The sequence below is a fragment of the Manacus vitellinus genome, unplaced genomic scaffold, assembly GCF_001715985.3.
Source record: "Manacus vitellinus isolate BGI_N305 unplaced genomic scaffold, ASM171598v3 scaffold_1_pilon, whole genome shotgun sequence".
NCBI lineage: Eukaryota > Metazoa > Chordata > Aves > Passeriformes > Pipridae > Manacus > Manacus vitellinus.
In genome coordinates this window covers 47,122,148-47,141,777 of record NW_021939396.1, presented here as the reverse complement: position 1 = coordinate 47,141,777, position 19,630 = coordinate 47,122,148, and the positions used below count along the sequence as shown (strand labels likewise).

General features: G+C 37.0%; 1 protein-coding gene and 1 long non-coding RNA gene across 2 annotated transcripts in view; one reads left to right on the top strand and one right to left on the bottom strand.

Annotated features, from left to right (window-relative positions):
• MIB1 (mindbomb E3 ubiquitin protein ligase 1) overlaps positions 1-19,630 on the top strand; it is an 85,703-nt gene that overhangs the window by 41,975 nt on the left and 24,098 nt on the right. Inside the window, exons 14-15 of the mRNA XM_018075174.2 lie at positions 17,121-17,253; positions 17,635-17,721. Of these exons, the coding sequence (XP_017930663.1) occupies positions 17,121-17,253; positions 17,635-17,721 (220 nt within the window). The remainder of the gene's footprint in view (positions 1-17,120; positions 17,254-17,634; positions 17,722-19,630) is intronic.
• On the bottom strand, positions 5,782-9,768 carry LOC108642242. Its single transcript, XR_001922518.2, has 3 exons — positions 9,279-9,768; positions 8,985-9,178; positions 5,782-7,670 (listed from the first exon to the last, which is right to left on the bottom strand). It is a non-coding gene; the product is annotated as an uncharacterized LOC108642242 (long non-coding RNA).

The window sequence follows — 19,630 nt, the reverse complement described above, 5'->3', positions numbered from 1 at the left end:
CTTTTCGACCGGAGCCTCTTAATTTCAAAGTTATAATTACTCAGAAGGAGGAGTTTGGGTTTTCTTTCTCCTATCCTTTCCTCCTTAGCAAACATTTCTGTCTCATTAAACTGAGACGTGGTTGGTTATTACATTGTGGATAAACAGTGTTTTTCAAAGCTGTCATTCTAGCAAGACTTCAATAATAATTTATCATACGGTGATGGAGGATTCAGTATAGTTTACGCAAAAAGAAATGTGTGGTTACTTGTTTACTACTAAATTCTAGTTTTCAGTCGAGTGAAGTTGGACAAATAAAGTTGTAAATTAGTATAAATTGCACCCATATTAGTGTATGGGATTAAAATCTGAGTTAATCTCTTAGAACATTACTATCAAGGCTGATAGTTAAGAAGTAAATGTTAACATTTATATATGCATATGGAACGGAATTGCACTTCCCAAAGTAGCAGTAGTGGTTGGAAGTGTCAATAGGACCAAGAAATGTGCGTACCACTTTCTACAGTACTCATAAAGGGTCTTCAGAACATGTCAGGGACCAGGTGAAGAGAGCTTACTTTTGGCATTCAGAAGACAATTCTTTCAAGTCTGACTTGGTAACTTCTTCACTTAATGTGAATTCTTCTTATTTACATAACAGCAAGAGCACTGTTTCTTGTCTCAGCTACCTAGGTGGGGTATTTTTTATTCCTTTTTTTTGTTCAGTGCTTTTCTTCAGCTCTTGTGGTAGTTGGTTTGTGTGACCACGATCCAATACGAGGTGCAGCGAAATTGTATGGGAAAAAATGTTCTTCATAGGTGTGAAGGTTTTTCTGTGAGTGCGTGTTTTAGGAGTGGCCAACTGCTACTTTGACAGAGGGATCCAAGTTGTAGTTCACACTGGGTCAGTTTGATGGTTGGTATAATGTCAGGCATAGTGCAGTTTTCCCCAGAATCTTCTCTCCTTTACAAAGGTTTTTATTGGAAGTATAGGAAAATATTTCCAGTATTAGTGATTTGTACCACGTGTGAGTTCCCCCTACACATAGGGTTTCACTTGATATTTAATATTCTTTTTTGGTTGCAGTTCCATCTGAACATTTCTGAAGCACGCAGAAAGAGAATGTTGTACACATTGTACGCAATGTACTACATCACAGAAGTAGTAGTTTCATGTAAAATATGTAATGCTCACAATGTCAGACATCAGCCTGGGAAGAAATGTCTGAAAATTAAACCAAAATAAATGTAGTTTGATTTCTCTCCCGCAGCCAGAAATCATTGTAAGAGTTTAATTCATTTAGGAGTGGAGTTTTATATTCTTCAAGACTTTAGTGACACTTATTAGTTTCATTGTTGATTCTGTAGTTCTACCACTCGCCTGTTTCTGAATGAAACCGAAGGTTTTATATTTGCCTCTGTTTTCCTAATCTGATACAGAACAATGGCTTTTACTCATCTGTTAAATGTACTAAGCACTAAGGCTGTTTAAAACACTGTTAAAAATAACCCCCTGAACTTCAGCTTGTAGCTGCTATGGATCACAAACAGTACATAATAAATTCTGCTTGAAGCCTTACTTAAGGACCTATTTTTCCTAATATAAGCTTTCCTGCTCCACCTAAACTGGAGTTTTTGTGGCTCCCGGATGTGGTGCTTTATATGGATACAGTGCACTAAATTCCCCATATATTCAAATATATGAAGATATTATGTTATTGTCTATTTATTTTATAAAAGTTAAACATATGTTCATATAGGTATATAAATGTGTATACATTTGTGTGCATATCTATAATTCTAAAACTTAAATACTTGCTATATATGCAAGTATCGATAAAGTCCACATCCATCTTCCTTGTTAATGATAATAAAATAAATGCATGTTTTAAGTGCATGGATACCACAATTAAGTGAAATAGATTTCTGTAGTATTTTTTACAGTTTATGTCAAATAGATACTTGGAACCAATTTCATTTTTAGTGCAAAACCTCTTTTTGCCTGAATTCTGACATTTATGAACAATAGGGATATAGATGTCCAAGAAGAAAAACAACCACAAATTATGCTGAGAAGAGTATTCCAGTGTTTTTCATTTTTCATATCAAAACAAATATATTCTATTTTAAACATTTGAATATTGGATAAATATTATAAGAAAGATAGCAATTTATGTCAAATAGGTTAGATTTTACTCAGCACTTAATCTTCCAGGACAGTGCGACAGTGTTTTCCATAAGTCAAGGTATAGTGTATTTTGGAGAGCATCCTATTCTTGCTAGAATATTTTTCCTTTTCGTATTTTGTTTCTTTTTGTACCTTGTGAATTGGTACAGAAGCATAACTTCTGTTTTTCATGCTACTGTATAGTGTTGAAATGTAGAATAAATGTTACTTCGTGCTGTAGGTAGCTTTAAACTTGTGCATGAGATAGAGCTGAAAAGAAATTTTAAATGGAGTGTGGGGAAGTTAAATTTTCATTTAATACATGGTTTCTTGTTTGTGATTTTTAACTGAGTCAGTCATATTAAAAGTGCATTTGTTTTGGATTTTTTTCACAGTACTGTGAACCTCAAAACTTGACAGATTTTGCCTCTTCAGTGTTAATGACATTTTTTTTCAGACAGAAAAAAGGAGAATAAAATTTGAAAATACTGTAGAGATTGGATATTTTTACCATGTTATCATCTCTTGCTTATGTTTGATCTGTTCGCATACCTGTGACTTCAGATTTTTGAGCTGAAGACATGACTGTGAAGTGTAGGCGTATTTTATATCCGTTGTCCCAGTTAGTTTGATTTGCATTGTGTCTTGTGAAGAGAGCTTTATTCACTCTGCAGCTAGGATCTTAAATAGAGGCTGCTCTTAGCTGACCTGACTTCAACATGTGTACAGTCAGTTCTCAGAGCAATAAATTCTGCTGGACTTTAAATTAAAAAATTAAAATCCCGGGGTAAGGTGCAGATCTCATGTATTGCCCTCCAATAGCAAGGAATATGTCATCTTTATGTTCATAAACCGACGAGTAGGAGACTGTGGTTTAAAATAGAATTGTAAGTTTTCCCCGTGGTCTTCTTACTATTTAGGAGATCCTTATTTGTTTTTAGATTTGCAGATGGTTTGAACGGGTTGGCAGTGCAATTTCTAACTGTAGCGATTTAACTGGGAGGTGGGGTTTCTCACCTCTGCTTAGTGTTAATGAGTGTCTCCAGGACTTGCATACTCTGTTGTCATGGAGGTCCTCGAAGAGACAAGTTGTGAGGTAACGAGAGTTGTACAATTATTTTCTAAACCAGTCAAAATGTTTTTTTGCTTTTGTATTTGCAGTTCTGACAGTAAGTGTGTAGGTTAAACTTATTTGAAGCTGAGTGCAAAAAGCGTGTTTCTAAAACCTCTTATTAAAGTATTATGTCAGAAAATGCTTTGAAAGAATACTTTTGTTCAAGTTGGTTTGGAGAAAGAATATAACCTCCATGAGCAGACCTATAATTAGATGGCAGATTAGCCTGTAGCTGTTGAGGTCAGTGACAAATTTATTATCTTTAAATAGTAAATAATATGCCCGACATGTACAAGATGGCAAATACAGTTTCTACCCTGCAGAGTTTCCTCCCTCATGCAGTTAAAAAAAGGGGGGGGAGTGGAAGGAAAAGAGGGGTGCCCATAAAATAGATCTGCCCTATCAGTACTGTTCATGATGGTTTCATTTTGCTGGGCTTTTTGTTTGTTTTGTTTTGATCAGTTTTGCTGCAAAGGGCACCAGAGGAAAAATTCAAGAGACAATAAATCGTTGGAAAATGTGTTTATTTCACTGCTTACCTATCTTCTTTATAAATGTTTTAAGAGATGAATTTTCACTGAATGTAAACATAAAAACCAGCTATTTATTTACAAATACAGACTTGAAATCTTAGAATACAGAATTTGCTACACTCCTTGTTACCTTCTGTCTTCAGGCTGTCTAGAATAGTTGAACTGAACTGCAGAGAGGACTACATAATTATTCTGAGCAGGCTTTGTGTCCAGTTTTAAAAATATAAGAAATCCTGTAGTGATCAATGCATAGCTACAGCTGGTTGAAGGGGACCAAATCCATTGAAGAGGTGATTTGGTTCCATTTTACCAGCTTTAGCAAAGCATTGGAGTGCAGGGAGCTTATAATTCAGTAACACGTTTTTAAGCACATGAACAGTTCACAAAGAACATGTGGCTTTCTTCTGTGTTACACAATTTGTTGTCAATGCAAATTTTTAACTCTTTCACTAATTTGGAGATGGCAAAATGAAAAGCTGTATACCAGAAAGACCTGTATAGATTTGTTCCGTCCTTGAGTATTTCCTTGAGGATCTTTGGATGAGTCTCAAATGAAAATTACGGTTTTAACTTTTTCCTATCTGCAATAATGAAATTTTAGATTAGATTAGAAACTGAAGTCTTAAAATTTCTAATCATGTAGAGCTCCTTTACTTCTTTATGTTAAACTTCACTGGGGAAGAAGGTTTCAGTTTTCCCCCCACACTCCCCCCCATTCATTTTTTGGCAGGTTCCCTTTTGCAGCTGCTTTTATGCTGTAGTTGGTTAGCACAAGTATAAATGTCAAGTGCTTTCAATTCCATTGCTATATCTCTGGTTAGTATTAACTTTTTAGGAATGATTATATAATACAGCAGGATAAATTTATTTTTTTTTTGCTCTGATAGTATATGTAAAAAAGTTCAATGCCAGAAAAATACAGCTTTTAAAGAACTGTCTGAAGTTTCATCTGATTCCTTCTAAATTAAGGTCCTTAATACGTTTGTGAGTGCTCGCATAGCTTTTTTTTTCCCCCCCCATCATATATTGAATTCTTTCTGAGCTTTGACTACAATGGAAAGTAGGGGACAACCTTAGTTCAAACCATTCGCTAGTAACGAGTGTGTCAAGGGTAGTCTACATCTGTTTGTTGCATAGTCTGGTGCTGGTGAGAAGATTTATGTAAATATATTCCCAACACCGTGTATCCTAATAGAAACATAGCAGGTGTGTCACTTGGACTTAAGCATCAAGATGGCTATAAAATGAGTTTCTATTTTTACCAGTTATAGAGGAACTGTTTTACAGATACAGCTGCTCAAGTGCACTTTTGGATGGCAATACAGTTTCATGTACTGGCCATATCGGGACAAAAAACGACTGTGGAAAAAAAGCCGTGTAGCATTTGATAATGTCAGCATCTGTTATCCCTGTCAGTCACACAGTTGAAATGTTTGAGTTACAACTGTGTCAGCAGATGCCCAAAGTTCAACGTGTGCTCAGTTAAAATTGAACAGCTGATCTAAGTGGTGGATGTGACATTTTAGAGTGACTGGATATGTATTCTTAGAGATATGCTAACATGAACTAGCAGGAAGCAATGTCAACATATAATTTTAACTTCTGTATCACTCTGAACTGTCATTTTGTTACAGCATAGCAGTGCAATGTTATACAAGAAAGAACACGGTATGACAAATAGTTACCAAAACCCTTTCAAAATAAATTTAAGCTGTTAAAAAAATTGGTCTCATTATATAGTGGAAGCCAAATCAATCGGTGCTGAGCACACAAACTCTTTAGGAAAAGAACTAAACGCTTAGCAATTAACCCCTCAGTGAAGCTTTTAGTAATACCAAATTGCTTCTGTGATCGTAATCAAGTTCAGTAGCATTCCTCTATTCAGAAAAGCTACTGCAATTTGATTTGTTTCACACTAAAAACCAGGTTTTAATTTAGATGTTAAGATACTATAACTTTCATGTCAAAATATCTGCTTGTAAGAGAAATAGCTTTAAAACACATAGATATTTTTCTTTCTTAAGCAGATGAGATAGTGGTTCAGATAAGATAATGTTTCTTCTTGTATTATATGTAGTTTCAGGTGTTAAAAATATCAGGCTATATATATTACTAGCTATTTGAGAATTATGTGAGTATTTAAAAATAATATCCCCATCTAAAAATCATACATTGCCTTTGTTTATTTTTCTTGTTTGTTTGTTTTTTTCCTTCCAAACATTTAAGTAAGCAGAGGAGTACAGTTAGAATCTTTAATCTGGGCCAAATGTGCCTACGTATGATGGACATATCCTTTTTAATAACTGCTTTTAGAAGGTTGCTGTCATGAATAGGAATGGCTCGATTGATGAACGGGGAGTTCTTTCCTCGTGTTTTTCCCTTGTTCCTGAATTTGATGTCGAGTATCTTTAATTAGGGAGGATATGCACCAGTATATTTTAATTAATACCTCTTTTAGAACTTGAAACAGTTGCGGAACTATTTCTCATGTAGTTCTTGCAATTTTCTGGATGTTATGAAGTCATATTTTCATGGCCAATTTTCTAAAATTTGAATTTAAAATAAATACAGCTCATTTGAAAATAATGTTTAAGAAAACTTACCTTTGAGGTTGTAGTTGTCATTTGTGTTTTCATTTAGGAATCTGTCAATAGCTTTAATCCGCTGACTAGCAACTGTGGCCTAGAAATCTCTGTATTGTCACTTTGTGCTAAACCTGACACTGCACTTTGTATCGAAGAGCTCACTGAGCATAATAAGTGCTGATTTGGAGAAAATTCTGACTTAAGTCTTTTTAAATTGCAGAAGTTATTATACTCAATTATTTTGGCTATTATTTTCTCTAAATCACAGCTACAATTTCTCAGCTGCTAATACTTGTCTCAGTTGCAACCTGTGGATTAAATATTCTATGGTAGATGCAAATTTAAGTACTACCATCTGAGATACACAGAACAGGCTGTGATTACTAGAACAGTGGCTTGTTTTTGATGAGATAGATTTTGAGAATCAGTCTTTTAAGTTTACTTTAGGATCTATTAAGTGAGGAATACTGCTAATGATAAATTTTGCAGCTATGCTGCAGTCTTAATTGGTGCATTTCAAGATGACGTTTCCAGCCTTGTTTTGAATTCTGTTTGCAACTAATATTCTGCTTATCAGCTGTTAACAATTCTTCCTAGCCACTTTTATAGTCACTTAATTTAATGGTTTGTGATTTGTTACTAACAAGTATGAGTTATTTTGGCAATACCAGCTGACCCTTAGCAGGCCAATTTGTCACATGAATGTCATTCAAACAAGAGGGAAACCTGTTTCTTCCAGCAGCTGTTTAGTTTCCTCTTACTGGTCGTTCCTTGCCTGCCAAAAATACATACTTCTTTACATTCCATAGCATTGTATGTTCATATGGGTACATAAAGAAGTATGTGCTCTGAGCAGGTACACATAGAGTTGCTCGACTGCCTGTCTGATGAACCTGAAAAGTATTTTGCTGAATTCTCTTGCTGTCATTAGGTAAAACTCATGCTGGCAATTCTTTGGAAGAATGACGTTATGATTAACTGATGAGAGAAAATAAACTTACTATGCTAACTGAACTTTGCAATGCGATTTACCTGCACAGTGTCTTATAGCTGGTTACAGTTTTCATTGTTTTGGGATGACATTGATGTTAGAAGTGCCTTTCCATATTTTTTCAGTCTCTTGCTGTTTGTCCTAAGTGATCGTGTTTAAGTGGAGAGGAGTTGAATGGCTGGTAGCTTTGCAACGTCTTTTCTTGGAATTTTTAGTTGTAGTCCAGTGTAAAAAGCTTCAACTTCGTCCCAGGTCTTCTAGCAGATTTTCATGCTGGGGTACAGTTTGCATCTTCAGTGTCCTGAAGGGAAGCATAGACTTGTCTAAAATGGCAGTTGTAAACTTATTTTCTTACCCCAAATCCCACTTCCCTGCTTTTTGCATCCTATCCGGTATTCTGCAAACTCTTTGCAGGTTTGTACTTAGTTACACTGTATTTCAAAGTGGTTTAAAAAAACGAAACAAAACAAACAAAGACCAAACACAAAAGCACATGTCACCATTGATCCTGCTTATCATAAAGATGATGACATTGAATTAAGAAAACAACCTCTAACTGCTGTGACAGGATTTGGATTGTTAGGCCGAAGGTCACATGTGAAAGCTAATACCTATTCAACACTTCTGCAAGCGTCTTTTCTCGTTTTTTAAAACTGGCACTCACCTGCTTCAGTCAAAGTCTTGTCCACACTTGAAATATTTATGACAACTAAAAAAATTAGCCCTGAACAAAGAAACCAAAAGAAACAAACTCCCAAGTTTCGTAAGATTCTGTGCGACTTGTTTTGGAATGGTAGTTAAATATTTGATGTACAGTATGGCTTTGACTTCTAAGGGACTGTCTGATATAGCTTATAGTTGCTTAATTTGTATTTCAGGAGTTGATTGGGGTTACAGTAAAGAGTAAGCTTTGTCTTTACAGCATTAGAAGGTAAACTTGAAATAAGCTCAAGAATTAGTTACTGTAATAGTCATAAGGAAAGCTGAGAGCAGAGGAAGTAAGAATTTCTGCAGCTCATGACAAAAACCTAGTGCAGCTGATAGAGAGCAAATCAGAGTGTAGCAGTAGCTAGCCCAGTACTACAAGGAGAATCAGCAATGCAGCATTAGAATCACAGCAGTCACATTCTAGTTTTTAAGTAGGTTGTTTTCATGTACATCTGAGATAAAGCACCTTGAAAATTTTGCTTAGACCTATTTGAGAACTCATCATTGCTCTACCACACTGTTTATTAGGTTTTCTTTTTAAAGTTGGTAATTTTTTTAGTTGTGCATAGGAAGATAATAATATATTTCACTGAAATTAACAACCAGTTAATGGCATTGCAATTTATTAGTTTATTTTCTTTAAAATGAATTCTACCTACCAAGCAAGTTGGGGTTTGTTTCTTTTTTTTCTTTTTTTGCTATGAAATTTGGACTAACGTTCTCTTTCAACCTGCTCTTTACACTACAAATGCTTGGTACTTTAACACACTCAAAATTAAGCTGTTCCCAGAGTAGAGGGATTAATATAACAATAAAAAAACATTCTAGTAAATAAGATACACATGCAGAAAGTCATAGGCATCCTTTAAACGTGCAGAATAATGCAGGTCTCCTGATGTTCTGTTACCTGTAAGCTTAGTATCATGCAGCATTTGCAGTTGGAAGAGAGGTAATGACCTAGAGACACATCAGCAGCAGCCATCTCATCCTGAGTGCTCTCTCACTCTATTCGCTGAATCAGCTCTTCGTTACATGGGAGGGGGAGGCAAGGGGGGGCGAATGTCGGTGCATACAGTACCTCACCACCTTAAATAGATAAAACTTAAAAGGAAAAAAAAAAGCATGAAGATGGGTGCCTAACTGGCACCTTCTGCCCTTCTTTGAATGCTAAAATATGGATGATGTTGTATAGAAATTATACCTTATGTCTGCTGGACTGAGAGTTAAGACTCCAAGGATAGATGCTAGGAAGCCAAGGGAAGGTGAACTTAGCCCACTGTCAGATGATAATAATCACAGCCAAAAAGAAAAATAAAAACTCAACAAAAGACCAAAACCAAGCCCCCAAAAGTTGGAGTTGCTTCCAAAAAAAAAATAAAAAAAAGGCACCAAAAAAATAGCGATCGTCTCCCCCCTCCCCCGGCAAATATTGGTTTCTTCTAGTTCCTTAGATATTGCACTGCATCTTTTCTTGCTTGAGGTTATGTTTCCAGGCTTAACTGTAGGCAGGTCTGTGGTGAAGCTACTTTCCATCTTCAGAGAGGTCAAGTCTGCTAGCGAGGTCAGGGCTCCCGCAGACACACTACAGAAGACACTAACCGTATTTCCCACTTAGAGGGCACGAGCAAAACTGTTACGGCTTTATAGGCAGCTAAGCATTTGAAACATGCACTCCCAGGCAAACAGGCTCTCTTGTGCCTCTCTCTTCCCTGACCATATTTAGTCAACCATTGCAAAAAATAGTCTCTCAGCTGTCGATTGTCGATCCGGCAGCGAAGGGAGCCTCTATCCAGCTCTCTGCCTATTGATTGTGCAGCCTGCACTTCCACCGCCGCTTGGCCATTTGTCCCCAGGTTTTTTTAGCACTGCCAAATAAAGCTCTCTCTCGTGTTTCCAGTTAGATTTCCCAGGTTTTCACTGAGCTTGCGCTGCTACTAGTAAACCCTGATGAGGCTGTCACTATACTTAGAAACAGGGGTGGGGGGGAGGAGAGGAAGGGGGGGGGGAAAGGCAGCCCTGCTAGTAAGAAGGCAAGGACTTCATGCAGATATAGAACAATAAATATCCTGTGCTGCCACAGCAGGTTGTGTAACCTGGTTTCTCGATCAGTGAAAAATACCGTGACTAACAACATGTCGATTAACTTGAGGTCTGAGCGGCCTCAATCTTAAGTTTTCAGGTGGAAATCATACAGTTATTTTTATAAATAAGAAGTCGGTGTCCATTTCTAGCCCTGAATTTCCATATTCAAATCAAGTTAGAAATTATTTGAAAAAGCTTTAATTAGTAAATTCATATCATTACGTACCATTATGTTTAATAATTCCATAGTATTTTGTTTATAATGCTTATCCATAGAATTACTTCTAAAGAAAGTAAATGCACGTGTAAATTAGGTGCTATTTTCTTTGAAAAAACTGAAATGTTTTAGAAGAAAAGAATTTAAAAAGAAATCAAGGGAACTGCTCACTGCATTAATCTGACTTTCATGTTTACAAAATTGGCTTCTGGCAAGACTAATAACTGCACATTCAAAATATGAGGAGGGATTTTCATATTCATAGGGAAGTATATGCAATGTTTTCTTTAAAAAAGAATGAAATTTAGCCATTTAAATACATCAGTCAGCAATCAAAATACTTCAAGACTTTTTCTGTGTTTTTCAGACAAAATCCTTGCTTGGGAGAAGGAAGAATGAAAAAGCTGAAAATATCTCAATCTAAAATTAAAACTAATTAAATGGAAATATCATCTCAATGAATATTGATGTAATTAGTAGTTATAAAGTTCAGTACTATAGGGTAGGGAGTGTATTGCAAAGTCCTGAGCAGACCACTGTCTTGGATTTATACTTCCCTTGGTTCCTCTTTTTGTGTTGATTTTGTCCTGTGCTTGGTAGCTGCTTACCCTGTAACCAGGGTACTACACCCTATTTCAGTGTAGTTTTCTGATAAAAGTCACATTTTTTCTTTTCTCCTTGATTTCATAATTATACACTAAAGACAAAATCATTATGCAAGGTCTAAGCTAATGCAGAATACATTTTTGTGTATTCTTTCTAAATTTATATACCTCATAGTTTCTCTAGTTTCATGTATATTGAAATTGATTTTTCAAAACCAAGAGAGGCTTGAAAATCTGTAAAATTTTCCAGAATAAAGAAACAGTCTGTCTACTTAAACTTTTACTGACTAGGCCATCGGTCAGATGTGCAATATTAAACTCTAATTTCAGGATACAGCATGCTCAGTAATACCAGTCTAAGGTATTGATCTATTCCTTGTTACTTGTTCCTGAGAGATAGGTACTTCCTTCTTTCTTCCAGTGTAACACTCTGTACTGCAAAGTGAGTGTGGTGTGAACCAGATCAGGGAACTGATTTGGCTTGAAGTTGTGTGCTGACGTGCTCTTACGGTCGTATCGTTGCCAAAAATAGCACTGTCCTGCTCCTGTGTTACTTCTTGCACTATGTTGGTACAAATATTTCTTTGGCTTCACAGTGAGCAGACTTGGAGTACTATTCTGTATGAGAAATAATCCAACAGGAAGGGGTGACCTTTTAGATGCTGTGTTGGGACCACTTTTGGAGGGAGTTTTCTGAGCAGAGATGGTAGTAAGAGGACAGGAATGGGATTAGTTAAAAGTAGTTTTGCTTCTGTTGTGTTGTAAAATACACATCAGAGTACGTAGCCCTAAAAGAAAACTTTGCCATAGAAGCTGTCTTTAAATCTGATCTGTTTCTTCAACTGTTTGAGGAGCTAACAGGAGGTGGGTGAACAGGCTTTAGCTCAGCCAGGGTTGGGAATCAGTGGAGAGGAGTATGTGGGGGTGAAGGGTGGTGTATGTGTGTGGGGAATACTTCAAACCAGGATTACTGTAAAATATATTATGAAACCATGTCACACTGAAACAGTGGAAGCCTGACTTGGGGGAGGAGAATGGCAGGGAAGTAGAGAAACCTGTAGTAGAAAGTGCAGTGAATCATTACAACCCCTGGTGATATGATTACTGATGAATTTATGCTGATCTAAGACTTTGCTTCTGGAAAGGGCTGTCTGCCCTCCCTGCAACTCTAGCTTCGTCATTTCCTTACCCTGCAACTTCATGATCACTAGAAGCAATATGAGTAAGTTGAATTATCTCATTGATCTGCCTGAAAGCAAACTTGCCAAATCAAGAGTCTGGCAGGTTGTTTCACTCACTAGAGAGTGGTGTGTCTGTGAAGTAGCCTTTCTAATTTTTTACACCTAAGATCTGTTCTTATGAAATACCCAACAGACCCCAAAAGGCCAAACAGACAAACCCACCACACCACCATCCAACAAACCCTCAACCTTCCGTATTTACATAATTCTGCGGTCAAATTGCAGTTGGTAGCAGAGAATCTTCTCCAGTTTTTCTTCATGTATTTTTTTAAGCAGGGTGGAAGGGTACCTTTGCAATTAAGACTGCTAAATGTGGAATCATTTTCATACCATGAGGTGCTAGCTTCATCTTGCTTACAAGTACTTTCATCTCGTAGATTTTTCCAAATAAATCTGTTACTGTGTGTCACATTCTCAGGTAATGCTGATGAGCATCTGTAAAAATTCTGAGTAAAATACTGCATAAAAAATTTATATGTAGGTTGATAATGAATAATATACCATATGCTAGCTTCATCATAACAATGATTTTTTCTTTTTGTATAACTAATGTTGGTAACTGGTGTTAAAACAAGTGCTCTGTGCAGCTAAAAATGAATTAGGGTACTGTTCAGATCTGTGATGCATTTTTTGTTGCAAATATACAATTTATGCTGTTGAATTTCCATGGCAAGAGTTGGAATGAGATGATCTTTAAGGTCTCTTCCAACCTTAACCATTCTGTGTTAAGCTATGGTTCCCAACTCTCTAAAAACATGAATTTAAAAAGAAAAAAAAAGTATTACTTGCATAGCAAGGTCAAATTAAAGATGCATGCAACAGCAGCATTTGCTGTTATTCTTCTACATCTCAAATTAAATGTAGCACTGTATTAATGGGTGTTCCTTCTACCAAATCACTTATAACTATTAAAGCCTGGACGGTCATTTTATGGGGATGAATTATGTTGGGCTGTATAAGTCACTGTACCCCCAACAATCTTTATCAGCTTCCTACTAAGCTGAAAATACTGCAGAACAACAAATACCATAACTTACCTGTTACAAAGTTTTTTTCATTAGGGATGCTTTAGTAGTAGTATATAAATAGCATAGTGGTGGCATAATTTCAGTGTTTCAATAAGAGTTTTTACCGTTTTACCAATAATCTTTGCAGCTGCTCAGTCAGCCATGTCATCTGTGACAGCTGAATGCATTGAAGATGATAGTCTGAAAAGTTTTCTTCAGCTGCTTTCATGTTCAGGGCTACCATTAGATTTGCTGATTTCGTGATCTTTTCAGTACAGCTACAGTGAAAGTAGCCTGTGGTCTGTTTTAGTGTATATGATATGAAATCAAGTTTTCAGGACCACATGTGTGTTGTGATCTTAAAAGCAGAGCAGTACAACCCAACTTCTTTAATACTTCGTGGAAAAAAGTGAATCAAGAATTAATGTGCAATTGGCAACATTAATTCAGCTAATGGGACCTTTTATGATACAGTGCATGCCTGTTCCAGTGAGTGCTGCTCTGAATGGTAGCCACTTAACTGTCAAAATTTTGGCAGCAGCTCTAGAAAATCCTACAGAAATGTAAAGAAACTACCTCTCAGCTAATGAAGAAGAGGGTGCAGCCACTGAGCATCAAAAAGAATTTGCTATTGTAGCATATTAATGTCTTGCAGAATTTTAAGGTGTCATTCCATGAAACAGTCCTTCTATCCTACTGTCCAGTAATGTAGCATGGTCTGGAAGAGAGATATGTAGACTTTTCTTACATAGATAGAAACAACCGAGTAGTTGCTGGCCCTCTGATGCTTTGCTGTGATAAATAAGGTAAAAATCTATTCCACACAGAAACCATTTGTTTGTTTGGATGGTCCTTCTGTTTTTCCAGTAAGACCAATTCATTTTAAAAGCACCAAAAATGTAGCAGGCATCTCATTTCTATGAAAGCAAGATACCCCCAAATGTTTTTCAGTCAAACTTAAGATGAAAATTTTCCTGGTATAGACAGCAAACTAAATAGGAAAAGATTTGAAAGAGGATCTGGTAAGGCTAGCAGTTATGCAAATACTAGGATGAGTGATTTTTTCATAGCATACAAAATATTGAGTCAATTAGTTTCTTATTTTTCTTTCCAAGATGAGAGGTGTTAAAGAAATGTCAGTAATGTTTCTGAAATATATTCATTTCTTGAGGCACCTGTTAACGTGTGTGAATATACTTTAAATTTTATTTTATTTATCTCTGGATTTGGCAATTTTCTTATTTCCTTACAGAAGAAAAGGATATAAAATATCATCTGAGTTGGTTGGAACAGTTCCTTGTTTAGTGACTAGAGAGCTACTTTAGAGAGAAGCTGGCTGTAATTAGATGTAATTGTTGATACCTTCCCATAGCATTCCTCAAGTTGTAGTTGCAGTTGTAAGAAAAATTTCTTGACCTTGGGCTTTTTCTTAGGTTATTGTTGCCCCATTTTTTTCCTGGTCACTCACTGTGATCATACTGCTTCTGTCAGTTTTTTTATTCTGTCAGGTATTTTTTTATTGTGTTTTTTTAGTTGATCCACGGTGGGTACTTTAGAGATCTATGGAGTCTATAGAAACACTGAACCTGACAGGTGAAGATAAAGAGCTTACCTGACATGATGTCCTCTAGGAAACCACTGTAGAAAGACATATTGTGCTGCTGGTACCATGTACTCTGTATCAGCACAGCACTCTGAAGAGCTGGTGTGGTGGTATGCCCAGGTACAGTCCAGATACAAAGTGAACCACAGTGCTTCAGACTTACTCACTCCCTAGGGCAGCTGAACATGCAGATTTATATCCTAGGTTTGAAAATACTGCATCATTTCATTACAAAATAAATTATGTTTATTAGTGCAACTAATATTTTTCTATTTTGCCACAGCTCTTGAAGCTTTGGTAACTTGTGCTTCACTAAATTATATCCTTAATTTTGTAAATTCTTGCATAAGTGAATCTCTCAAAGAATTAATATTGCCAGTATTTGTTTTTTTCCCTCAAATATTCTAGTGGGGTTTTTTCCTAGCACATGAGAGAGCTGTAGAAGGCGTTATGAATAGAAGCTGAGCAATGTTTCACAGTGAGCAACATACAATCTGTGAAGTGTTGTTGTCTTATTTTGCTGTGTTATAAGTAATTTGGACTGTGAGGAAGTGAGAAGCTTAGTTCTGCCAGGAAAACAAAAATTCTAAGAGATTGAGAATGGTTTTCATCTGCTCTGAGGAGGGCAAAACCTCCTGAACAGCCTGGTTATGAAATTCCTCACGTATCAGTTGGTCATGGTCTCCTGTGGGCCTATGTGATCCTGTGGCCTGAAGATGGAGTTGGTTAGTTGGGGCTCCTTCAAACATTCTAATTCTGAGGAAAAAAGGCGTGTCCCTTATGCTGCAGCTGCCAGGATGGTGTATTAAATGGGAAACTGAGGGTTTATGTTGCATCCTCAGTGCAGCAGCAGGAGAATGTGCTTACGCTTATTAAGTCAGGATCTGTTAGGATAGCGTCCGAGCAATGCACTCGAAGGAGTGCACTTTCTTACTGGTACAGAAGTCTACCTCATGGACTCTTTTGCTTTCCAGGAGGGCTCATTAGGGTGAACTGTCCCTAGAACCATAGCTATTTAACTTGTTTTATAGGAAACTCATCGACTTGCTCTAAAAGAGAGTTTAGGATTGAAAGCACTTATGCAGTGTGGATGTTCAAGGTGACAGATTATTGCAATGAATTAGGAGCTCAGTTACTACTTGACAGAGCAGTCATTCCTACCTGTTGAGAATATGTTTTAGTAAAAGCTGAGAGACTCATTTTATGAGGCTATTTCTGAGGCTTATCGAAATCCCATGTTTCCAATATCAGATTGCTAATGAAGAACTGTTTAATTCAGTTATATTATCTTCCTTGAAAGCCATTGTGTGACCGAGTGGTTCCACTTGAATTACTTGAATTTTAAAAGTTTTAATTTTGTGAAGAAGCTCTGTTTCTTCTGTAGAGAACATGTAGCTTCAACAGTAGGGAAAAATCAGATGACAGAAGAGGTTTCTTGGCACAAGATTATAGCAGTTTCTAGTTTTCTGTTTGTGTTTGAGGAACTGTCATAAGGGAGCTGCATATGCTGTTTATAACAATAAGACAATAAGGGATTTAAATTTCGTTGCTTACCTATTCCAAAAGCTTAAGAAAACTGTATTTCTGAGAGAATATAAGATTGAGCAATTTGTTTATCTAGCATTGTGTTGTTAATACCCTTAACACTTCAGTCTTCGGACTTCATGGATTTTAGTCTGTATTAATCGAATTGCTTAACCTCACCCTACCCCTGACCACTAGGCACTGCCATGGGGTGTTATACTCAACCATTATCTGTTAGGAAAATATTGCACTAGTACTCACTTTATAGTTTCAGCATTTATTTTGACTGTGCTTAAGAGATCTTACTACATTTTTTTCCCTCAGAAACTGAGTTTTAACTGTTACAGCCCATGGCATCAGTTTATAAAGTGATGATTTTAAAGAAATCTAATGTAGTGGAACTTGGTCAATAATTACTTAAGTAAAGGATGCTATAAGGATTTTGAGAGAGAAAATTATTTTGTCAGAATTTGTTGGAATACTTTTTTAAGATAATTTTTATAGCTAGATAACATCCTTCTGGAAAGCAAACCTGATTCTCACGCTGTTTGTTTGGTTTGTTTGTGTGCTTTAATTAGAAGGAAGGGAGCATGAAATTATTGTGCTTTGGAACTGTTGATACAGCTTTTCACCCACTTTCTCTGAAAAAATACTAAAGTTATTTTAACGACTTCTACATAGTTCTGAGAATTAATGTTGTTCAACTGTTGTTGTTCAGTGTACGTTATAAGTGTATTTATGCCACCTCTGCATGTTTATTTCAGTGCCATGCGTGTACTGTTGTCCAAGTTACCACGACCATGGATTGTTGATGAGAAAAAAGATGATGGTTACACTGCCTTGCATCTGGCAGCTCTCAATAATCATGTGGAAGTGGCTGAACTTTTGGTGCATCAGGTAGGACTCTTTTCTCAGGAGGATTTAAATGTCAAGCTTTGGTTAACCATCTGATGTGAAAATAGTTTGCTGCTTTACACCTGCAGTTGCAATGCAGAACCAGTGGAGCAGGGAAGGACGTGTCGAGCTCTAAAGGTCAAACTTGCCTTTGAGATCGTTACAGTGGCCTAATGGTGCAGAGGGACTGAAAAACTTGATACCTCATTTCATTCAACAGATTAACATCTGTACAGTGAATAATTAAAGTATTTAATCACTTCTGCTCTCAAATCCTCTAACCAGGAATCATATTCAGGGTCATATTCAGTGCCCTAATCGCCTGCCTTGTCTGTAGATGAATTGCTGGGATGATAACATCCTAATGCTTTAAATATCTTTCAGGGCAATGCTAACCTGGATATCCAGAATGTTAATCAGCAAACTGCTCTGCACCTTGCCGTTGAACGACAGCACACACAAATTGTTAGGGTAAGTATCTTTTTGCAATAAACCATATGGTTAATGGTACTTGACTAAAGCCAATGGCAGCTGTTAAGACATGGATACTTCATGAACATTTTAAAAATTGTTTGACAGTATGTAGCTGTTGCATGTTTGTGTGATGCATTTTGTTTAATTCAGAAACCTGCCAACTTGCACAGAAGGTCAGTCAGCAATATGAATGACATTTCAAGAATGCTAAATTTTTGTACAGGTGCATTATGGTTTCCCTCTGTGCAGTTGCCAGTTCCAGCACCCCTCCTTGTTGAAAAAGATAGAATGTGTTCTGCTGTTACTTATCTGATTCTGTGGTGCTGTAATGGGACCTTCAAATAGCATTTTTGATGCCTCTTGGTGCGTGTGTAATTATTCTTGCTCAGAGTTTCTGCAAGTGGTAGCTAAAGAAAAAGTCTTTTTATGACCTTAACTACTTTTCTGTGTAAGAACATTCCCTTATTCTTAACTTGGGAGAGCCATGAGCAGTAACAGTGGTATCTTATTGGAGAAAGGAATGCTATCCTTGTTCTTTTGCTTGCATGGTTGCGAAAATTTATACTTAACTTTGTTACTGGCACAGGAAATGGGAGTCCGGCACAGCTTACCCTTTTCTGGCCTGTGTGCCCTGTCCATGGAAGGACCTGTGTGGCTCAGTGCTTGCCTTGCTAATGTGGGCTTTTGAGGCTCAGAGAGAGCACTCACTGCTGTAGGAGATGTTCCCTATGAATGGGTACATCAACCTTGCCTTGGCCCTTGCGTAATTTTTCTGTCTTTGCAGAGAGAGTCACCTTATATGAAAAACTGTTTCTTATTCAGGCCTACAGAGAATTGTACCCCCTCTGCAGAGCTGTATCTACAGTTCTGTTTAGCATTTTCTCTCTGCTGTAAGGTTTCTCCCTCTCCAAGGGCTGATGGGTGTGATCCCATTACAGTGAAACATGTGATACGGCCCTATATCTGGAACCGCTTGCTACCAAAAGAATGGTTTCCTAGAGTCAGTGTCACTTGCGTCTTGCAAGTTATTTGGCAGCTGTATTTGGTGAACTCTTGTGCCCCTCTGAGACTGACATGGTACCTGGGAATACAATATTAATGTAACAGATGAGCAGGAAGGTAGGCATGTAGAACTAGCATGTGTGTTAGACTTACATGCTTATATCTGAGAATTTTTAAGTGAATGACCCTGTAGACTATCCGTACTTCAGATCTGGATTAACTCTGAGAAGTCCTAAAATAGCTCGTGCAGCCTGGCAAAGAACATGTTGGCTCCATATTTCAAAATTAATTCCTATTGGATACCTTCCAGGGCTGGGTTTGTACCCTCAGGCATCTGTGGAATAGTGGTCAAAGGTAGCGGGGTTCTTTTAAAAACCCTGCTGCCATGACAAAGGGTAGTGGTTTGTCTTTTTTTAAGTTTGTTTGTTTGGTTTTTTTTAACTTCTATAAAGACTTTGAATTTCAATGGTAGTCAAGGATTCCAGGTTGCTCTGAAAAGAGCTCATTTACAGAATTTCTTCCAGAAGAAACTAAGCAGTAAAGAACTACTGGCAGACATAAGATATGAATATGATAAAGAAATTGGGACAGAGTAAATTCATTTGGAGAGTGTAAAAAGTTGGAAGGAGACTGTTTCAAATATTAACTGGTTTTCTTGGTTTCACTTGTAGAGGAAGAGGTTGGGGAAAATGGTAAACTGCAAATAATTGCAGGCATATGCTTCCTGGAAAATGAGACTCTGAATTCTTTTTAAGCTATTTTCCTTTTAGCCTGTTCCATAGTCTGAGATTCTTTGGTTCTGAGATCCTTGCAAGGATGTGGGTTCCAAAGAGGGAGATCCCCTTCATGTATTCCTGTTTCTAGACTATGCCTTTTGTCTCTACTGCTAATCCCAGTTTTGCAG